The sequence below is a fragment of the Podarcis melisellensis genome (genome assembly GCF_964234715.1).
Source record: "Podarcis melisellensis genome assembly, chromosome: 3".
NCBI classification, from domain to species: Eukaryota; Metazoa; Chordata; class Lepidosauria; order Squamata; family Lacertidae; genus Podarcis; species Podarcis melisellensis.
Window position 1 is genome coordinate 84,997,620 of NC_138530.1, and position 20,826 is coordinate 85,018,445.

General features: G+C 41.0%; 1 protein-coding gene across 7 annotated transcripts in view; it reads right to left on the bottom strand.

Annotated features, from left to right (window-relative positions):
* COL19A1 (collagen type XIX alpha 1 chain) overlaps nucleotides 1-20,826 on the bottom strand; it is a gene marked incomplete at its 3' end in the record, with an annotated part of 191,241 nt that overhangs the window by 41,515 nt on the left and 128,900 nt on the right. For 6 of the 7 annotated variants that reach the window (XM_081906050.1, XM_081906051.1, XM_081906052.1 and 3 more), the window contains exons 18-25: nucleotides 10,446-10,499; nucleotides 5,643-5,687; nucleotides 4,910-4,945; nucleotides 4,109-4,162; nucleotides 2,127-2,180; nucleotides 1,331-1,420; nucleotides 577-621; nucleotides 408-485 (exon numbers count right to left, since the gene is read on the bottom strand). In XM_081906050.1, coding sequence (XP_081762176.1) covers nucleotides 408-485; nucleotides 577-621; nucleotides 1,331-1,420; nucleotides 2,127-2,180; nucleotides 4,109-4,162; nucleotides 4,910-4,945; nucleotides 5,643-5,687; nucleotides 10,446-10,499 — 456 coding nt within the window. The remainder of the gene's footprint in view (nucleotides 1-407; nucleotides 486-576; nucleotides 622-1,330; nucleotides 1,421-2,126; nucleotides 2,181-4,108; nucleotides 4,163-4,909; nucleotides 4,946-5,642; nucleotides 5,688-10,445; nucleotides 10,500-20,826) is intronic. The other variant, XM_081906049.1, reaches the window with a different exon arrangement.

Below are 20,826 nucleotides of genomic sequence, written 5' to 3' on the forward strand. Positions count from 1 at the left end.
GGGGGATGTATTAAATGGCATTGTCCCATTTGTGTGAGGGTTTCAAGTTCCGACATGGAACTCCCACTCCCACCCCGCTCGCCTCTTCCCCCCAAAACTCCAACCCTTCAGAGGAGATTGGGAGGAGGTGGGAGCACAGAGGAGAGGACAGGGAAGGGAATTTCTGTTGTACAAATGGAACCCTCGCACAAATGAGCTGATTTTGCTGGATGCAAACCCTGCAACAACTTCATCCCTTCGGAAAATGCCCAAGTTCTGTACAGTGGGAAGGAAATGGTGCATCACCAGTCACATATTAAATGTAGGATCACTACCAAGGTTGTATCATCTCAGTAATTGTGACATACATAGGGCATTATTAGCCTTGCATGAACTTCACAAAAAGCTGGCGGAGGGGATGTACTTACAGGAGGACCTTGGGTTCCATTTCCAGCTGGACCCATCTCTCCAGGAGGCCCTTGTACTCCAGGCAGCCCTCTTTCACCCTGGTGAAGGAGCAAACCATTGTTCATGAACCTTTAAAAGAACTCAGTACTCGGGAAATGCAAAAACACGAATTCTAACAGTTTCCCCTACCTTAGGCCCCCGTGGACCAACTGTTCCAGGAATGCCTGCTGGTCCCTGATTTTTTAAATAAAAGAAAGGAAAATCTACTATGAACAAAAGCATGTGTGTGAAGGAACCATGATATGTTATATACTTTGCTGTAAAATGGCTGTTTTCTGTTTTGGAGGCGATTCTCACCAGTAAAAAAACCACACACAGTAGGGTCAAAAGCCTGGAAATCTGACCCAAGACGTTAAGTGTGGAAAGAAAAGAAATGACAAATTCTGTGTGAAACTTAAAGGGGTACTTCTGTCAGCATTAAAGTCAACTAACCAAGAGAGGGAATGGGTGGAGGTCGTATTGCTTAGCAACCAGACAGAGCGGCAGGATGTTAGCAGATGCTGAGGTAGTATGTGCTCTGTAGTTCTGAGTGAGTTTTCCTCCGTATGTTTGGTTGAATGCCTTCCATGATAGGTACAGGCCCTTTCTGTTTATTTCTCCTCAGATTATACACCATTTTTGTATAGTTTCCTAAACAAAACCCTTATAACAGGATTCATCTTCTCTCTGGACTCCGTCTGCATTGTTTAAGTGACTTCACTAACATTTGGGATCTTTCTGCTCCACAGTCACAGTTTTGCCACTCTGCCTGTGGTGTGCTCACTCTGAATTAACATATGAGTTTATATCTGAAGTGCCCATATGTGAAAGGCCCTGCCTTGGGACAGGAGTTGGTTTTGAGGATCTCACGGTCCCTTCTGCCACGTAACTCTATGATACCTACTGGTTTTCCTGGAAGGCTTGATCCTGGAGGTCCTGTGTCACCTTTAGAACCTGGCGGCCCTGGGGGGCCTATGATTCCACCAGAGTCCCCCTATGTAATATAGGTGAAAACAATGGTAAAGTCACAGAAAGTAATTAGAAATGTCTCATTAATATGTTTTGTCTTAGCGGTTTGAATTATGACTAGTAACATCTTCGTTTCTTGAACAGGACTCATGTTACTAATACAATTAACTGCTTCAAAAATGGCACCCTCCTATCTGTATTGACAGTAGCCTTAGTTTTCTCATCTAATGCAGCACCTAAGTAGGTGGGTCTTGCATCTTCATGATACTGACCTCTTTTGGCAGGCTTTTGGAGGAGGGATGTCAGTTTGTTAAAGTCATTTTTTATTTTAGAGAATTGACGAATACTGTACTGCTTTTTTAATTTCTCCTGTGTGCTGAGGATATTGAATTATTTAATTATATTTATTATTTTTCTATTGTATTGTTTCCTATTTTAATGACATACACTGCTCTGGAGCAGACTGCTAAAAGATCTCAGAAGTAAACAATGGGATATGTTTCTGCTTTGTTTGCATCTGTTCAATAGATATACAGATATGAGTCTGCAGTAACAGGAAAATTGGCCTCAACTGTGAATCCCTATTCTGTTCAGTAACGAGAAGGCAGCAATAATTTATACTGGATGATGTTGCTCATAACAAAGCCTGGACAGCTACACTCAAAAGGTTAGTCCTAGGAGACTTTCACTTAATTTGAGAATGATTATTATTCTGTATCACCAAAACATACCTTTTCTCCTTTAATCCCTGGTCTTCCAGGTACTCCATGTTCTCCCGTTAAGCCCTAGTTAATTAAAAAGAAAGACCAAGGTAGTAAGTTTTTATGTCACTTGGCCAGTTAAAAGAGGATTACTTTTAAGTAGATGGTGGGATTCGCCAAAGTTTTCCTCCTATATAGCAGCCACACTAAAATGTTTGCTAAAAATTCATTTGCTGTCCATATAGCACAGCCTTATTTGAAGGTGTTCAAAACCAGCAAAGAGCACACCCATTTAAAATCCTGTAACTCAAAGAGTGAAAAGTTCTTCCTTTTTGAAATGGGTGGGTCTAGTTCCTCATGGTTCAGGTGTACAGTTAAAGGACTTGTAATATGCTCTCCAGTAGCAGACAGTGGGTTGGCATTACTTACCTGGCTCCCCAATGCAGAGGTCACTGCCAGTAACCAAGAGGGGTGAGGCAGTGGGGAGTTGGGATGGTTCAGTGGCATAGCCAATCAGATGCTCCCACTGCTGCACCCACATTGTACCAGTTTCCCTGTCACCTTCTCCCTCGTGGTTACCAGTATCAGCATCCACATTGGGAAGCCAAGTAAGCAATGTTGTCCTATGCTGCTCGGCCCCATGACCACTACTGATACCTTGGGGTTTCTTAAAAATCCTGTGATATTATTTACTTGGGCTCAGTTTCTTCTATCTGTCTGTCTTCTCCCAAAGCACGAAAAATCCCAGTCAGTTTTATATACTCAAAGGATGTAATCAAAAAAAGTGTGACATTATTAAAATGCTACAAAAATAATAAAAAACCCTGCCCAGTTTTGCCTAAACTACATTGCCTTCGACATTCCAGCTGTGAGTTTCATTATCTGTTCTTGCTCACTTTCAGTTTCCTTAAGTGTTAGGGGAGGGGGGGAATGAAATAAACTAGAATCCATCTAAACAAATGGGGCATTTTAAATAGAGCTCTACACCATTAGCTTTAAAATTCGCTATAGAAGAGACAGCTCTAGAATGAATTTTTATGAATAAAAGCATAGAATTGCAAAGCCTTTTGGCTGTATAAATTAATTTTATTCAAGGAGGAAGTGCATCTCTCTCTCTTTTATGTGCCTGAGGTATATTTCATAGCAAATGAGAAAGACCATAAAAAAATTTTTTTGGCAATCATGCCAAATATTACATGTGAATTCACAGGAAAAAAATGAATTCATTCCATTTAAAAAAAAAACTTGAAAATGAGCATTTATTTATTTTTTACTTTTCTTTGGGCAGTGAAACTTTCAGACTTTTATAGCACTTTCAGAAGTGAAACTTTCAGACTTTTATAGCACTTTCAAATGATTGACATTTACATATGAACAGAAATGTTGAATCTGCTGTTCTTTATTATTTACTCCGTTCTGCTCTTCAAACATGAGAAAACCACCTGTACATTTTAGTTTGAATTGACTTTACTGTTTCCAATGAAGAGCTGTTTTTACTGGGGGTTTTAAAAAAACATATTTGGGATTTATTTGTGGTCTTTTATTCGTTAGCTGCTTTATGCATTTTTGCAAACTGAAGGTTGCCATATACCTTCAGACATAAATAAAGTAAAATAATATGATTTCTTTATCAGTTTCCGGGAGCAGTAGCAGCATATCAAAATTGGTTGGTAAAGGACAACTGAGAGGGGTCATTGGATCGGAACACAGTTGCTGTGATTATTTAACATTCAAGTTAACTGTTTATTTGGCACTGTACAGGACAAAGAAATAACACAGGATCTGGACAGCATTCAACTATTTTAAGGTGTCAGCAGAACTTGTGAGAAAAACCCATAATACTGCGCATATTTTTGGCATTTTGTGCAAGTACATAGCTCAGAAGACTGTTTTAAAAAAATAATGGTATTAAATAACTAGACTAGAAATCAATAGTACTCTTTTTTATGCTAGAAGAAGGGCAACACAGAGCTTCAACATGGTATTTTGTATACTAAATATAACCTACGTACCTGTGGTCCTGGACTTCCAATGGGTCCAGAAGGGCCAGGTTCCCCTGATGCACCCTACAAAAATGTTTTTGAGAATGGCATGTTAAACTTCTAACTATATATGAATGAAAAATGTTCCTGCTATCGCAGACAACACCAAGTCCTTGGTGACAGGACCTGAGTCCTACCCTCCAAACATTCCTGCCCCCCCCCATCTCTAACTGAGCTACCCTGGAAATCTCATTCTCTGGAGGTGTGTAGAGACTGACTCAACCAAATCCTCTTCCCTTGCTGGGAAGTCCAGCAGCAAAGGTGCAGAACCCTCTTCCCTGTCACTGCCTGAACTCCCCACACCTCAAATCCGGGGGGGGGGGGGCTCCTCCTTCTCTGACAGAACCTGGCATCCCTGCCTATCCCGGCTGGTGCCATGCAGCCCATGACAGCTCAAGCTGATGGGAGATGTAGTTCAGCAGCATCTAGAGAGCCAAAAGCCCCTGCCTCTTGCTACCTGTAAATCAGCCTTCCCCAAACTGGTGCCCTCCAGATTTTTTAGACAATTCCTGTTATCCCTGACCACTAACCATGCTGGTTGGGACCTATGGGAGTTGTAGTTTGACAACACCTTGAAGGTACCAGTTGGGGAAGGTTCCTGAAAATGATTCATGTTGACATGTAGGCAACAGAGCAGCAGCAACATGAGATCCATGATATTTTTACATTCATACTTTATTATTCAGACTTCTGCAAATACACCGACTGTATGAAGCAAACCAAGAATAACACTGGAAAGAAACCACAGGGACAGGTTTTTGCTGTACTTACTGGATCGCCCTTTTCTCCTTTCTCCGAAGGCTCTCCCTATGACAGAGTATAAGCCATCTTAATATTTACATGGACTATATTACATGAAACACCCAAATGTGTAACCCACAACAATCGGCACAGGAACATAAGAGCTAACTGTCAAGGCACGTATAAGCATTGAGCTGGCTTCAGGAAAAGTAATACAGTGGTACCTCGTGTTACATACGCTTCAAGTTACTTTTTTTTTAAACTAACGTAACTTGAAGCGTATGTAACCCAAGGTACCACTGTATTACTTTTCCTTCAAGTTACATACGCTTCAGGTTACAGACTCCGCTAACCCACAAATAGTGCTTCAGGTTAAGAACTTTTCTTCAGAACAGAAATTGTGCTCTGGCAGTGTGGCAGCAGCAGGAGGCCCCATTAGCTAAAGTGGTGCTTCAGGTTAAGAACAGTTTCAGGTTAAGAACGGACCTCCGGAATGAATTACCAGTAAGTACTTAACCCGAGGTACAACTGTAGAGTACAGAACAAAATGTTGTAACCTAATGCATCAGGGAAAACATTCACAGGACATATTTCTATCTATGTACAAACTACACATGCAGATTATAGGGTATACTTGGACAGTATAGCAACATTTAGTTATGCCTGGGCTGTTAGTGAGTGCAAGCCACGCTTACTTCCCAGCCAAAGCATGCGGACAAACAAGCCATGACACCCCTAAATCCCTGAGTGGCGAATTACATACCTTTTCACCTTTTGCTCCTTTCAAGCCCATTTTTTCTTGATAACTCTTGTAATAAAAAGAAAACAACATTGTTAAGGGAGGGGGATTAGGTCAGATGTGGGGGAAGGGCAGTTGCCAAAGGGGTGAGCAGGTAGGTGAGTGTAGCCCCTAGTAATACACACCCAGACATGCAGACACCTTCAGGTTCATGGGGAGGAGGGAAAATAATATAAAAACATTAAATAAATTAGAAACATATGCAGTAAAAGTGAAACAGAAACCACACACTTTCTGTCGGTCTAAAGAGGAAAGTATCCCAGCTCTTTCAGAAAGTATATACGTCTTGAACTTAGCCTAATAGCTCATTCAGTAGAACATGAGACTCTTAATGTCAGGGTTGTGTGTTTGAGCCTCACACTGGGCAAAAATTCCTGCATTGCAGGGGGGTGGATGAGATGACCCTCATGGTCCCTTTCAACTCTATGATTCTGTGATTCAGAAATTGCAGAGTTTCCATCGGTCTATAGAGGAGAGCTTTGCAGCTCTTCCAGAAAGTAAACACTACAGCCTCAGACTTTGACCAACATCTAGGCCAAGGAAATTCTTGGGTCAGCCAATGAGAACATGCCCTCGCTTTGGGAACTTGGTCCATAGTCTGTGCAGTTAAGAAAATGCTTTCAGTTTATCTTAACAAGTATGATGACACCAGCTGTGGATCTTTGGAAAAAGCTTCTTCAGATATGTGCCCATATTAAATTAAAACCAACCCTGGGCAACCTGCTCCAAGTCCCCTATTTGAGCTGTAGGGAGACTGGATAGATCTTTCTTGTGGCAGTCCTGGAGTCCTGCTTCAGGCATTAGAGTAGAAATAGTGGAGACCGAATGAGTGGCTCTTGTTTCCTCATTCCCCACTTTTATGAAAATAGCTTTAAGTCTAGCCTTGATAGTTGGATCATTCCTCACATGAGCATTTGGACGTATCGCCTCTGAGCTTTGGTTCTTCGGTTCATTTTAAAATTAACAGACTAGGAATCCTTAAGCAAAATCACTGTCTCTTAATGATACCAAGCGTTTCCAAGCTCTTCATTGTAACCTCAACACGCAGCATTGCATATAAGTGTACTTTTCAGAACAGTATGTGCATTTTATTTGCTCATTAAAAGCACAATTGGGAGGGGAAATACATCAGAATGACAAAACAGGGAAATGGAACAAAACAACGTTTTCAGAATGTATATAAATTTTAAATATTGGAAATTTATTCTAATGGAAATGTTCCAGTTCAAGAACTCCATATAAATCACGCAAATGACTTTGCATACACAAAAGAAACTGTTAAATGTGAATCTATTCAAAGTAACAATGGGCTCTCTAATGGTAAAGATGTGAGCTTCAAATGATAAAACAGCTGGTTATAGGCTAAAATTCCTGCAGGAGAGCTAAAGGGAGATAGTCAAGGGCTAATTCACACAGCATGCCAAGTTGACTATGTGAATTGGCAATAACAGAGGTACACAGTTTGTTCACTGCAACCAGAGTCTACCTGCACAAGTCCATCCAGAATATTCAAGATTGGGAAGTGGATAGGGGTGAATGCCACATAAACAACGCTACCCCTTAAGACTTACCACCTGAAGTGGGGTGAGTTCAACCCTGCTTTCTCTGCAGGGACCAGCGGCACAATTGCATTTTCCACAAGGACCTCAATTCATGCAGCTAATCCAACCATGTCTCTGTCTGTCATGCATATGATATCAGGTGGGTGAGGTTTTGGTAAAACAGGCTTGCAAGCCAAATTCGGACCCATGCTGGGCCAAATTTGGCGTAGGACTGCAGGTTCCCTAACCTTGCCATAAGCCTTTAGCATCTGCTCCTTTCTCGGAGGGTTTATAGAGACACTTTTGTGGTAAGCAAATGTCAATAAAGCTCAATTTAAAGTGAAACATTAAAATCCTAATCAAAGCTTTGACTTCCATTTATTCAAATGAACTTCTGAATTCTGAGCGTGCTCTGCTGAAGCAACCTGGAAGTTTCAAAATGTGGGGGAGGGTGGAAGGGGGAAGAAATAATCTGAGAAGTATGAAGTTGGTTCCTTCCTGCTAAACTAGCAAGGAGGGTAGGATTGGAAAGGTGCTTTGGAAGAAAAGAGAATGGAAAGCTGGATTCCAAACCACCTAGCAGGAATGTCAGGTCATGTTAATATCAGCATTCAGAGATGGCAAGTCTTGAGCCGAGGCCTATGAATGCACCTTTATTTTAGACTACCTCACAAATCAGGAATTTGTGCCTCTATTTAATGTGAGACAGCTTCCTTAACTCAGGGAGCACATACACCTACAGTTCTACACAGTACATCTCAGGATTGCACATACTTTTGTATGGGAGGTATGAAAATTTTGAACGCAGTACCACAGAAGTATTTTGGGTGCATCGGCCAGCGTTTGATGAATATTATCTTTCCTGACTGTCTGATTTTTACGATGGTGGTTGTCAGGAGAGAGAATGGAACAAAGAATCTGCAGATACCTTGTTATGATGTAGGTGGGAACCTTTAGAGTTCCCTTTCTGTGACTAGGAATACATTCAGCTTTGGAATACAGGAATACGTTCAGCAAATTCTAGTGGAGAACAGGAGCCCATTGAGCCACGCGCCTATGTAAGAATGAATCTTAGCCTAGTAATTACAAGTTTATTGTTGGATCTTGGAAAACTTGCTAAAATCAAAGGAACAGATCTGGCAACTAATCATGTACACTTATAAAAATCTGAACATTTGAATATTGCATGAATCCCTTTACCATATAGAGATTTAAATACATTACACATACACCTCTTTATCTTGGCTTTTGACACTTGAGATGTACCGTACATTTTTAGGACCCATCCTATTTCTGTGTTTGTAAGTTGTTTTAAATTGGGACCTTAGGGGGAAGGGTGAGTAAATAATAGTAATAGTAATATGCATTATACATATAGGAATTAATTTATTCTTAGGCTCAATGATGGGAAATTTATTGGCCACATAACATAATTTCAAGAGAATGGTGATGTTTATGTCAAACATATGAAGACCAATCACTCATTTTAATAGTTCCTTAACATCCAGAAAGGACAATTTGTTCTCCTAAATACTGCTAACGTGATATACTGCTCTGAAAATTCATCACCAGGCTTGCAGGATCAGCCCTGCTGTGAGTTGAATCTCTGGTTCCAGAGAGTCTAAGTATCTAAATCTGAGGTTTAGATTGGTGAGTCATCTTCCATCATCCCAAATACCAAACTTAGCACTCCTCTTCAAGCAAGTTGCTTGCTTGGAAATAAGTCATTAAATGCTTTGCCCTGGGCAGCAGAAATGAGGAGTTTACTGATGCACTGTAAGAGGATTTAAAAGATGATTAATTTCTTGAAGGCAAAACAGCTGGCCCATGTTTGGGTAGAAGATATTAATTGGGAAACATGAGATGACTTAAGAATTTGTAGAGCCTCATGGTAGTGAGAAACATGAATCTTGCAGACAGATGTATATCAAACCCTGAGGACCTCCACTGTGGTTCATGTCACCTGCCACAAAATTAATCTTAAATAATGTGAAATTAGATGGCTACTAAAACTGATGCCAAGTACACCAAGAAAGATTACAAGAAACAAACTATGGGGGGGGGTATCTCAATGTAATTAGCTGCTCCATACCAGAGAATGGATTAGGAGACATATGCAGAAAGCAGCATTTCAAATTACTCAAACCCAGTGGGGTTCTAGACAGTAAAAGCTACAGCACAATAAATATGTATACTGAAGGCTGCAATCTCATGTGAACTTTCTTAGGAGTTAAGTCCCATTGATCTGTATGGGCCTGCTTCAGAGTAGGCAAGCTTAGAATTTAGGGAAATGCATTTTGTAGTGGCACTGAATTTACTGGATCCAATAGTTTGAAGAGAAGAAGAGTAGAAGAGTTTGGATTTGATATCCCACTTTATCACTACCCGAAGGAGTCTCAAAGCGGCTAACGTTCTCCTTTCCCTTCCTCCCCCACAACAAACACTCTGTGAGGTGAGTGGGGCTGAGAGACTTCAGAGAAGTGTGACTGGCCCAAGGTCACCCAGCAGCTGCATGTGGAGGAGCGGGGAAGCGAACCTGGTTCACCAGATTGCGAGACTACCGCTCTTAACCACTACACCACACTGGCTCTCTCTATATAAAGGCTATATGTAAAATGCAGGGCTGTCATCTCATGCAAGTGATAACCCAGATCCAATTTTTCCATGTGCACCTTGGTGCAAGAGTGTCTACAGAGGAGTGCTTTAGATTTTCTACCTCTGATTCCTCAACTAATGTTTACCATACACACTAGAGGGCAGTCTTTGATGGGATGTGTCTACATGGTATGAACATGCCCCCTCCCCTCAGTTACTAAGTACCCAACCTCTCTTACTTTTTTCCAATTTCGAAATGTGTAAAACAAAATCCCCAGGAACTCTGCAGGAATGTTACCAACATGTTTCACAATGGGCAAAAATGAAGGGCTGTGCATTTGGGGTCAGCTGGCAGGATGGGAAAATACACGAAAAATTAATCTGTAACCATGAAGGAGATTCTTGCAGAAGATACCCCTTGACCTGTAACTAGAAAGGTTGAGAATGTCCATCTGTATGCTTGCTTTCCCCTCCCTCCCAGATGATGGCTTTCTAAACAACCCATTATGTAACCCAGACACTTAGCAAATATTTAAAATCTTGGGGAAAGTTGTCAAATGATACATGAAATTAGAAGTTGTGCAAGCACATATATCTTCCATAACGTCCCATGTAAAATAATTGCCCATACCTGGTAAAATGGACCTTTAAAGGAATCTTGAAGCGCTAACGCACCTGGAGGACCCTAGAAAGAGAAAACAGTTCATGTGTCTGGTGAATATAATATTTCTGGCTCGACAAAATAGTGTACTAGGCATTATTCATTTATTTTAACTGAACTGAAAGTATCTCCACACAACTGGAGATTATATATATCTTATATGAAAAATTGTCACAGGCCAGCATAAAAAATTATGGAATTTTGCCGTTTGTCCTTGTGCAGGGGCCATGCTAATAATCTTCTCTGTATCATTCAATTTTAGTATGAGTGCTGCCAAAACAAGCCCAGTACAATATCTATCTATGGAAAAGAAAACCTGTTCTTATCCAAAGCAGATAAAATTTGAAAGACATTTGATTACTGTCTACAAAAATATAATTAACATTAATCTTAGTCTGAATCACTTTTGTCAGGCTCCATAAACATAAAGTGTTCAGGCGTAACAACTTTAAGGTGTATAATGCTACATTAGAAAGGGAGTGGTGGCAAACTTCCAACAACTTCTATAAGACATATCAAATCCCCAAACTTTCTACTCCTGGTAACACACAATATTTATTTGGCAGTTAAATGCCTTACATGGTCAGACCAATAGTCCATCTACCCCAATACTGTACTATTTTGACTGGCACTAGCTCTTAAAGCTGGGATTGAACCTTGGACTTTATATATGCAGAGCATGTGCTCTACCACTAAGCTGAGGCCATTCCCCTTAATGTGATAATGCTACAACAGAACCACAGTTCAAGTGAAAGTATGTTGATGATACAGTTACTGTAATGGTGTCTGTCTCTCTGTGTGTTTACTGCTGCTTTTAGTATTTTAAATGTTATTGCAAATGTTATGGTCTGACTTGGCACCTCAAACTTTTTTTTTGACAAAAAGACAATGTATAAATGTTTTAAATAAATATACAACTTACAGCAAAGCAATGTGCATTTTTGAACTACAGTCTGTCTAGAGAAGCTGTCAAGGTTGGAAAGCAGAGCAACAATCCAACTAAAAGGATTGGGAAAACATTCAATATTAGAATTATCCTCCCCTCCACCTGCCTTACCACAGAGCAAGACGATTTTCCAGGTTAAGAGGACTGTCAAATTCACAAAAAAGAAGCGGACCATCAAGGGAATTGAAGCTAGACTCAGCACAGTTCATAAATTTCAGCAGAGGACCACCCCAAGAGAGCTATCCTACTACAGAAGCTTCCACACTTTGAAAAGGTCTAATCAGGGCATGCCGAACAGGATCAATCATAGCTGCGGCCATCGAGGCCCAGAATTACAAAATGATAAATATTTATAACTATGCAAATATATAGACTTTTTAAGAACTAAAGAGAAATAAAACAAACAAGCCTTGCAGAGCAATTTTAAAGCAGCTACTATGTGAGAGACAGAGAAAGAGAAATACAATTCAGAAAAAAAACCAAGGGACACTATCATTTTGTTGTTGTTTATATTGGCCTTAAGCCAGATGATTTTTAAATATCTCTGATATATTATAATGCTCTTGTCAGAGGATGGAATACAATTGGTGTCACTCCACTGAAAGAAGGCATCTGTCAACAGAACAGGGAGGGCGATAATTTTGGGCAATTTAATTTCCTTCTTGCAGCCTTCAAATGCATGCATATATCTTATCTGTTCAAAAGGGTCTCCCAATCCTCCAGAGCAGATTCTGGAGGGAGGGAGGGGGTTGCAGGGCAGAGGAAGAATAACCAAACATTATCTGCCTTTCCATCTCACCAACCGATGCTTTCTGTTAGAGGAGCGACATCAATTAGGATTCCACTCAGTGTTTTCAGTTCAGAGTCCTTTGTGAGCACCATATCATTAATGCCCACAGCACTCTTAAAAAGATAAGCAGGTGCATTCTAAACACAGAGAGATTATGATCTTCAGTGTCAAGCACTTGGTCCCTGAACCAAAGGGATTGGGAAGTCAGCCTTGACCAAGAAAGGCAGTCTTACACCAACACTTAGGGGTAAAACCCGAGCTAAGTGGTCCTTGTTTTGCATGTAGAAGTTATCTGATTCAATCACTGGTATCTCTAGTTAAAAAGGATCAGGGAGCAGACGAGGGGAAAGACCTGCCTGGAAGTTTGAGAAGTATGTTACAATTATAATGCTTTACTTTTAGACAACATACTATTTAAGCAATGGGTCTATTTATAAACGTTAGCCATATCCACAAGTTCAAAGTCTACCTATGTTCTAGCATCACAACAAGAAAAATAACCCAAGACTGGTCCATGCTAACGAAACAGGGAATCTATGCAAGCTCCCACTGAATATATTTGTATTATAATTTTTATTACCATTAGCCATACAAAAATTCAGAAGTAATAGAATGAGTAAATAAACAATTTCATAATTTCATAACTAGTTAATTGGGCCTTTAGAGATTAACACTGTGCCCTCTGGAATGGTAAAATATGTTTGTTGACTTTCCTTCACACAAATACTTATTTCATTAGTCTTTCAGCAACACAGTGCATAGCTGAGTCAGCATTCCAATCAAAAACTCCTAGTTTTACATCTGCAGTTCTAGCTACTGATGCTTTATGTATATAAAGGGGGGGGGATATCCAATCCACTATTGGATTGGAAAGGCAAATGAACTGGTTATCTTCCTTGAAGAAAATAGCTGATAACCCGAAAGTATATCTTCGTTTTAATTACATAACTTTTTCCTAACAATGCATTCTATATGGATTTGAGTAACATAATGTATTAAAATGTTGCTTTAGATTAATAACATGAGGTTACCGGATATGATCAAAATAACTATTCTTGTCCTACCAAGGCAACCCCACAAAAGTATACATTTTAAAAGTAGTGATCAATTTTTTACTTTTTCAGAAATAATTCTACTATTCACATTCAAAGAGAAAGCAGGGATCTGTTAGCATATCAGAGAAATGAATCTTTCTTTGCCTTTTAGCCGAAAATTCAGAATAAAAGGGTGGCCTATATGATAAGGTTTCTAATATCCAACAATGAAATCCTAAACACATTTGCCTGGGAGTAAGCCCCATTGAATACAGTGGAAGTTACTAGCAAGTAAACCCAAATAAGATTAAACTGTGAGTCTTCTAATACCAGTATCACTGCTTTTCACAGTACACCAAGCTCATAAGCAAGAGATATTATCATCTAAAGAATGAGAATTGGGATAATTTGAAGAACAGTATGAAGAATATAGCACTAATACAGTGGTTTTGTTTTGTTTGTTGATGTCAGATGGCTATCCTGAGGATACATTTCCTAAGGGGGGCATAGATTGGCTCCCATATAATCAAGCTGTAAAGTGTCTTAACAAAGCTACAAATGAGGTAAATATGATATGTCAAGGGAGCATGATTTGCATTTTGACACTGAAGCTTTTTCCAGCAAGCTCCATCTGTTCCGTAAGAATGCACTGAATGGGCAAACATCACAAATACTCCACAAGGCAGAAACCCCTAGCTGTTCTTCCTTTGAATATTACATTTTAAACATAAGAGAGAAAAACCCAAGTAAGTGGAAGGGGCTAACCTAAAAGGCCATTTAACTGATGGAGGTACAGATATCTCATACAGGTAATGGCTTTTCTCAGAACAAAAGACAATGGAAGACGATGTGTTCATTTAGAACTCTCTATGGCAGGGGTGGCCAACTCCCAAGATCCTGCGATCTACTTTCTGAATTAAAATCTGGCAGTGATGTACCCCCATTTTTGGGGGGTTCAGCTCAGAGTTTTTTTTAGGGGAGGCAAAGTTGTTGAGCTTCTGTGGGGGGAGCCAGTGATCTACCAGTGATCTACCTGTTGGATGTGCCTGCTCTATGGAACTTAGAGGCACAAGGCCACATTCAGGAAAACAGGTTAGCAGAAGCAAGTCAGTTAACAATTATTTAGAAACTGCTCTCTTCTGTCTAGATTATACAGAAGTGTAGAATTAGTTGTGAAGTACAGTGGTACCTTGGGTTACATACGCTTCAGGTTACAGACTCAGCTAACACAGAAATATTACCTCAGGTAAAGAACTTTGCTTCAGGATGAGAACAGAAATTGTGCTCTGGCGGTATAGCGGCAGCATGAGGCCCCATTAGCTAAAGTGGTGCTTCAAGTTAAGAACAGTTTCAGGTTAAGAGCGGACCTCCAGAACAAATCAAGTACTTAACCCGAGGTACCACTGTAAAGCTGCAGCCATGGGTGAAGGACAGTTTGTGATTTACGTGCACTTTACAAATTCACTCTTTTTTAATAGTTAACACAATAGTGGGGAGCACCTTGCACTTCACAGGTCCCCCTCTTCCTCTTTGGCTAAGGCAACATCACAAACCCAGACCAGCCTTTGCAGTCTAGCTATCAAGGATTACCTTAGATCAAACAGCGCTTCAGTTCCAAAACCTTGTCACGACAAAAGTGTTGCAACCAAAGCAAGACCATCTCCATTTTATTAAATAGCTTTAGAGAGGGACAGAGAAAGAGCAAATCACAAGAGTGTGTGTAGAGAGAAGTATTATTAAGAGCATGCAAAGGCATGACCTTTAAAACAAGGGTATAAACAGGAAAATGCATAGCTAGTTGAGGTTTGGAAACACCTGACTTTGCAGTTAAGGCGACAGTAAGACTGTATCACTGGGTGTCTTGTATGTCTAACCTATATGACTATAAAAACTGTTTGTAAACAGAAATCAGGGTTCAGCCTCTGATCACTTTCATGATCACTTGCTGTAACCTTTCCTGTTCGAGCAAGAAAAAAACCTTCTCGGGTGTCACTCGTCGTTGGTGGTGAGCAAAGGACTTGGCTCTGCAACGGACATCAAGTGAGATTTCTCCCACAGCATAAGGAATGAAGAAATCTGAAGGATTGTATATTCCCTATTAAAATATTATAATGCCTGCTTCTGCTACTTTCCCCAAATTTCATGATTCACTTCCTGCTTTTTTGCCCTGCAAAAGTGGAAAATAAACAAACTGATCTTCGGCCTGTCTATCACAAGAGATCAAATAGTATAATTAGATTATCTATTCTGGTCTTAAAGGTAGGATTAGAAGAATGTTTGCATAAAATTAACATGCCACCGATCTTTCAGTTCCAGTAATAAACACCTGTGCAGTGCACTCTCAAAGAAAACGATCTTCCCCCTCAAATACTGATGGCTTCCCAACTCCCATCAGCCTCTACCAGCATGGCCCAATGGTAAGGGATGATAAGAGTTGTAGTCCAGCCACATCTGGATTGCTACAGGTCTCTGGGCTACAAAGCTACACATCTGGAAGGCTGCATCTGGAGGGCTTCAGTCAAGATTGACCGAAAGCTTTGGAGATGCACCTCCAGGTATAGCAGCCTTTCTTGCAAGCATGCTTTCCATTCAGCTTCACAACTGGAAATATCAGTTATTCCTTCTTCCTCCCCTTGGCTGGCAGGCACAAAACTGTGAAGGGAGAGTCACTTCAGCAAGGGTACGTTGTGGGTCCTTAAGGGGAGGGGCTTAAGGATAACCTACTTAAGTATATTCCTCTCCAAAGCCTCAGGACAATAGATGGTCAGATGGGTGAAGCTCATGGATTTGAGCCTTGTCTGAATGTATAGTGGGAAAGAAAAGCTCTGTACCGTCTTTCCCTGAGAGTAAGACATCCCCTGAAAATAAGACCTACTTCCAGTTTTGCCTCTCGCTGTAATATAAGCCATCTCCCGAAGAGAAGACCTCCCCAATAATAAGCCCTCTCCCGAACATGAGGCCTCCCCGGAATATAAGGCCCCCGAAGCTACCATAAGGCGTCTGACTCCCCTGGAGCTCAGTGATTGGCGGCAGCGCAGCCGGAGCTGTTCAGGCAGTGCGAGGTCTCAGAGAGCCCGTGCTGCCACCAGGACAAGCTGCCGCCTGCTGCTGGCTCTGCCCTGACGGAGTCTGGCTGACTCACAATTAGACATATGTGTACCATATTCTTCTTCATGGAAATATAAGTCATCCCCTGAAAATAAGACCTAGCACATCTTTGGGAGCAAAAATTAATATAAGACACTGTCTTTTTTTCGGGGAAACAGGGTATGTACATGTATATACTTCTTTATTTCAATCTACTTATTGAAGATGTAAATCTCAACAGCACCCCCTTCAAAAAAGTTTAAACATCACAAGGTTACCTGTCATTCAAAAAGACCTCTCCCTTGAATAATAATTTAGCACATTCTGCTCCTTTGAATATTTTTCAGACTTACCACATACCAATGAAATATTAATTTAAAACTAAGTTTTGATACGTGTATAGAATAGTGGGGTGAAGGGTCCAGACTATGTTAGTTGCACTTTGATCTCTGCTTTCTAGCAGTGGTGGAATTGTTGTATCGATCCATGGGGCCCCAGAACACTATACGTTAATCAATGTTATTTATAGGAAACAGGCAGTATTGGTGGCATAATGGTAAAAGAGAATTTTTGACATTTCTTCACAGGACAAGAAAAGGAACATTAAAAGGCAGATAATTTATCTGCCCATCTGGAAAACACTTCTGAGTCATCACATACACCCACTCTATGCCTTCTTTGGTAAACAGAGCCACCCACCCCCCAACTCCCTTTCCACCCCTCTAAATGCTTTGCAATGAAACACGGAGATCTTTTAACGCAGCCGCATCAAAGAGAAGCGGCTAAGAGCCACGGAAGCAGAATATTTGTGTTGAAAGGATGAAAGAGGCCACTCTGAACTTTTGCAGCTAAAGTGGGTCTTGAACCCAATTCTCCCCAAGCCCAAGTTTCTAGGCAGCACAACATGCTGGTTGCTCCCAACCCCCTCACCCAAAATCAACGAGATCTGTGCTGCAAAACTATGCATATGCCTGCTTGGGAATATAATTAGGACCCACCTTATTTCTGTGGCAAATGAAAATAAGCCTGAGATTCTTGCTGAAGAGGCCACACAAGGTATCAGTAACAGCTGGCAGAATCTCAACTGTCATCTGTGGGCAGCTATTCTAGCAGTAGGAGAGCTGAGAAGCAGAGCTCTCTCCACCGGCTCTGTTGTGACAGGCCAGCTCCATCAAGCCTCCTCTCCCTCAGCTGTCATGGGGGTGGGGTAGCCATTTCATCAGGCTATCTCAGTAGCAAAGATAGGAAGCAGGGTTCATTTACATCCACTTTGCTGGAGGCCCAGTTCCATCAGGCATGTCCTGCCTCTGAACTATGCCAGCTGGTCAGTATAAGAACAACTGTCTAGAAATTGGTGCCGGAGTTCTGAGTTTTATTTTCCTCTTCCCTCCTTGTCCCCTTTCCCTTGTGTGCTGTATTTCTCCCCCCCCCCCATTTGTTTGAATGCAAGCCTGCAGGGAGGGGGTGCCTTCTTTTGATTTCATGCAAGCTGCTTTGGGAGCCTTTGGGGATGAAGAATGGAGCAAAAAGGCTCTAAATAAATAAAAATAAAAGGAAGAAACCTTGCCCTGCCAATGATGAAAAACTAATAAAATAGCAAACAATAGGGCCCAATATGGGTAAGGAATTCTTCTCTAATACACATACAAATAGGAAGAAAAAAGCTCTGCAATACCCATACCCCCATGAACTGATCTTATAATGCCTCTTATATTCTGTTTACTATAATTAACTGAAACATTCATTCACTTCCAGAAACCCTGGAAGGATGACAATCTTTCCAGAAGCATTGGAAATGGGATTTCCAAAGCAAACCACTAGCTACTTAAGATAGCTGTTGTGGTGGCACAAAAATGTATATCTTGACTTATGACAGGATATAACTATACAGAATTAATATACAGATGGGGGGGGGATAAAGGGCTTTTTGAACGGACTGCATACGGTGCTGAAGAGAAAAAGAAAGGCCAAATATTGAAGCTTTTCAGTGACAATAAACAAATTATGTTTTTTGAACACTTATTAAGGCTGCAACCCTACAAAACTGTCCCTGAGAATAAACCCTGTTGCACTCTGCAAACTTACTTTTCGGTAATCTTGCACAAGATTGTTCTTTTTTAAAAAAAATACTTTTACAGCACAATCTCACCAATGCATATTTTTAATGATGCATTTGGGTGGCATACAGCTAAGATGTAATCAGAAGAGACCTACTGAAATTAATGGATCCAACTTGGCCATGTTTATTAATTGCAATAGGTTGAGTAAAACATAGTTGAATACCACTCAATTGCTTACATTTCAAAAGCTGCAATGAAAATTGGGCTCTAAATGAACATTTGGAAGGTTATTATGGTTGCTGTGCATAACAAGAAAAGATACTTCCTTTACATAAGAAAACTAAAGCAATATCATGTGAATGGAAGATGTGTGATAAGAGAAATGATTGTAGCAGAATGTATACAGATATTCTGGAGAAATAAATATTGTTGTATGTTTGAAACATGGTGATTTGCTCTGAAATGTGTATTATCAAGGGGAAAGACAATAACACGTATATCCTCTGGCAACTTCTGCTAAACAGGATCTCAGCAGGGTGGGAAAGGAAAAAAACATAATCCATGGATGGACAAACAGAAATCAGCAGCGACAAGGTTGCTTGCAAGTGTGGGAGTTGAGATGCTGGTCCAACATCTCTCATTTTCTTCTCACAATAAATTTTGTTTCTGACTAGGCCTCTAAAAAAAGATTATGAGTCATCTGATCCCCCAGTAATTTCTCTAAACAAAGCCTACTTTTTTGTAAACTAATTAATCTTTTCTGCTCTAGCCTTCTGTGCCTTCGAATATCACCACCAGATTTGTGAGTCGAGGACCCACCACCCACTCAGAGATAAATAAGACACAAGGACACATGTATTTTAGGTTAATGGGCTAAAGAAGGCCACAACTTTATTGGTTACAGCATGTGAGTGGTATTGGCATAGGCATTGGATCAAACAATATATATATGACTCCACCCCACTCAGCAGGGAGTCATCTGAAGGTTAACAACCAGTGGGAGGAGCTTGTTGATGCAAATACAACTGGAAGCTTCCTCTGATGTCACCGGGGGTCGTGCCATGGCCCTAGCCACCAGCAGGGCATTGGACAGGATCCCCGACCGCCAGATTCCTTTAATGGAGGGGTAGGTGAAGGCCACAACCTGCCCTCCAACACACGACACATATTCCAATGCCTAACCGCCACCCAAGCCAAAAAGGGCTCACCGCCAAATACACTCACAGCTGCAACCAATCCCTAATGCTTTTGATGATGTCGGCCAACCACACATCATTTCCATGATTAGACAAATGAATGCCATTGAATCGAAACAGAGCCACCTTGCTGAACTTGATGTCAGCATGCTCAATCATCTGGTCATTCATATAACACAATTTGCAAGCCACCACATGATTCAAGAGTTTCCTGGATTTGTCAACGGCCACAGGGCAATGACTGCCACACCAAACTCTCCTCTTCAGAAGGGAGGACCAAAACAAGGTTCACTCGGGAAACAGAGCAGCAAGTTCATCTAAGTCCTTCTTTATGTTCCATAACAAGTCCAAGCTCTTCCTGAATGCTAAGTCGTTCCCCCCCAGCTGAATGATCTGGATGTCGGGAGGACCAAACGATGCTGCTTTTCAGGGTGCAGAATGAGGGCACAGAGCTGCCGCGGCTGCTTGAATGCGGCTAAACCCCGCCCCCAAGCCAGCCCTATTGGCTGGCCTATGAGCGCAGCAGCCGGGTAAACTGACGCAGGGGGAACCGGCTCCTGCTCACAACTCCTCCCCTCTGTTAGGAGGAGAGGCTTTCCTCTCTCCATCATGCAGTCCACATCGTTGTGGGTCCACATCGCTGTGATGGCAGGCTTTTAAATATTACAGCATGTTGGGTGGGAAACATTTATAGGGCTGTAAAATTTTATTCCCCTCTCCCCACTGCTCATCTGAAAACCAATAAAAAGATGCAATAGTGAAGCAACACTGTCTGATGAATTTGCAGGAAACCAGAGGGAGTGCTGTGAAAAGGTGCTCTAGTAAGCATGCAGGGGTGCCTATTTTCTGAAGGAATTATGTAATAAAAATGTGCCTTTCCAAAGCTTTTTGGAACAGTTCAAATATCTAACTACTCCAAAGAAATGTATCCTTTCACTTGCTCTTTGATTCTTATTTTGAGGGACCAACTCTGAAGCTTTCTAAGTACTAGAATGAACTGTTCAATGAAAAGCTTTCAGTGCTGTCTATGAGAATGTGGATACAGAATCAATAGAGGGAGCTGCTGGTCTATTTTTTAAAAAATGAACTTCTTGGGTATTTTTTCCAGCATGAAATACCACACACTAAACTGAACACTACTGAGATCTCTAGCAGTGGAATAATGGAACAATGCTCTAAAACAACACAAGTGAAAAAGAAATTGTATCTAAGAGTTTTGCGCCAAAAGGGAATGCCAA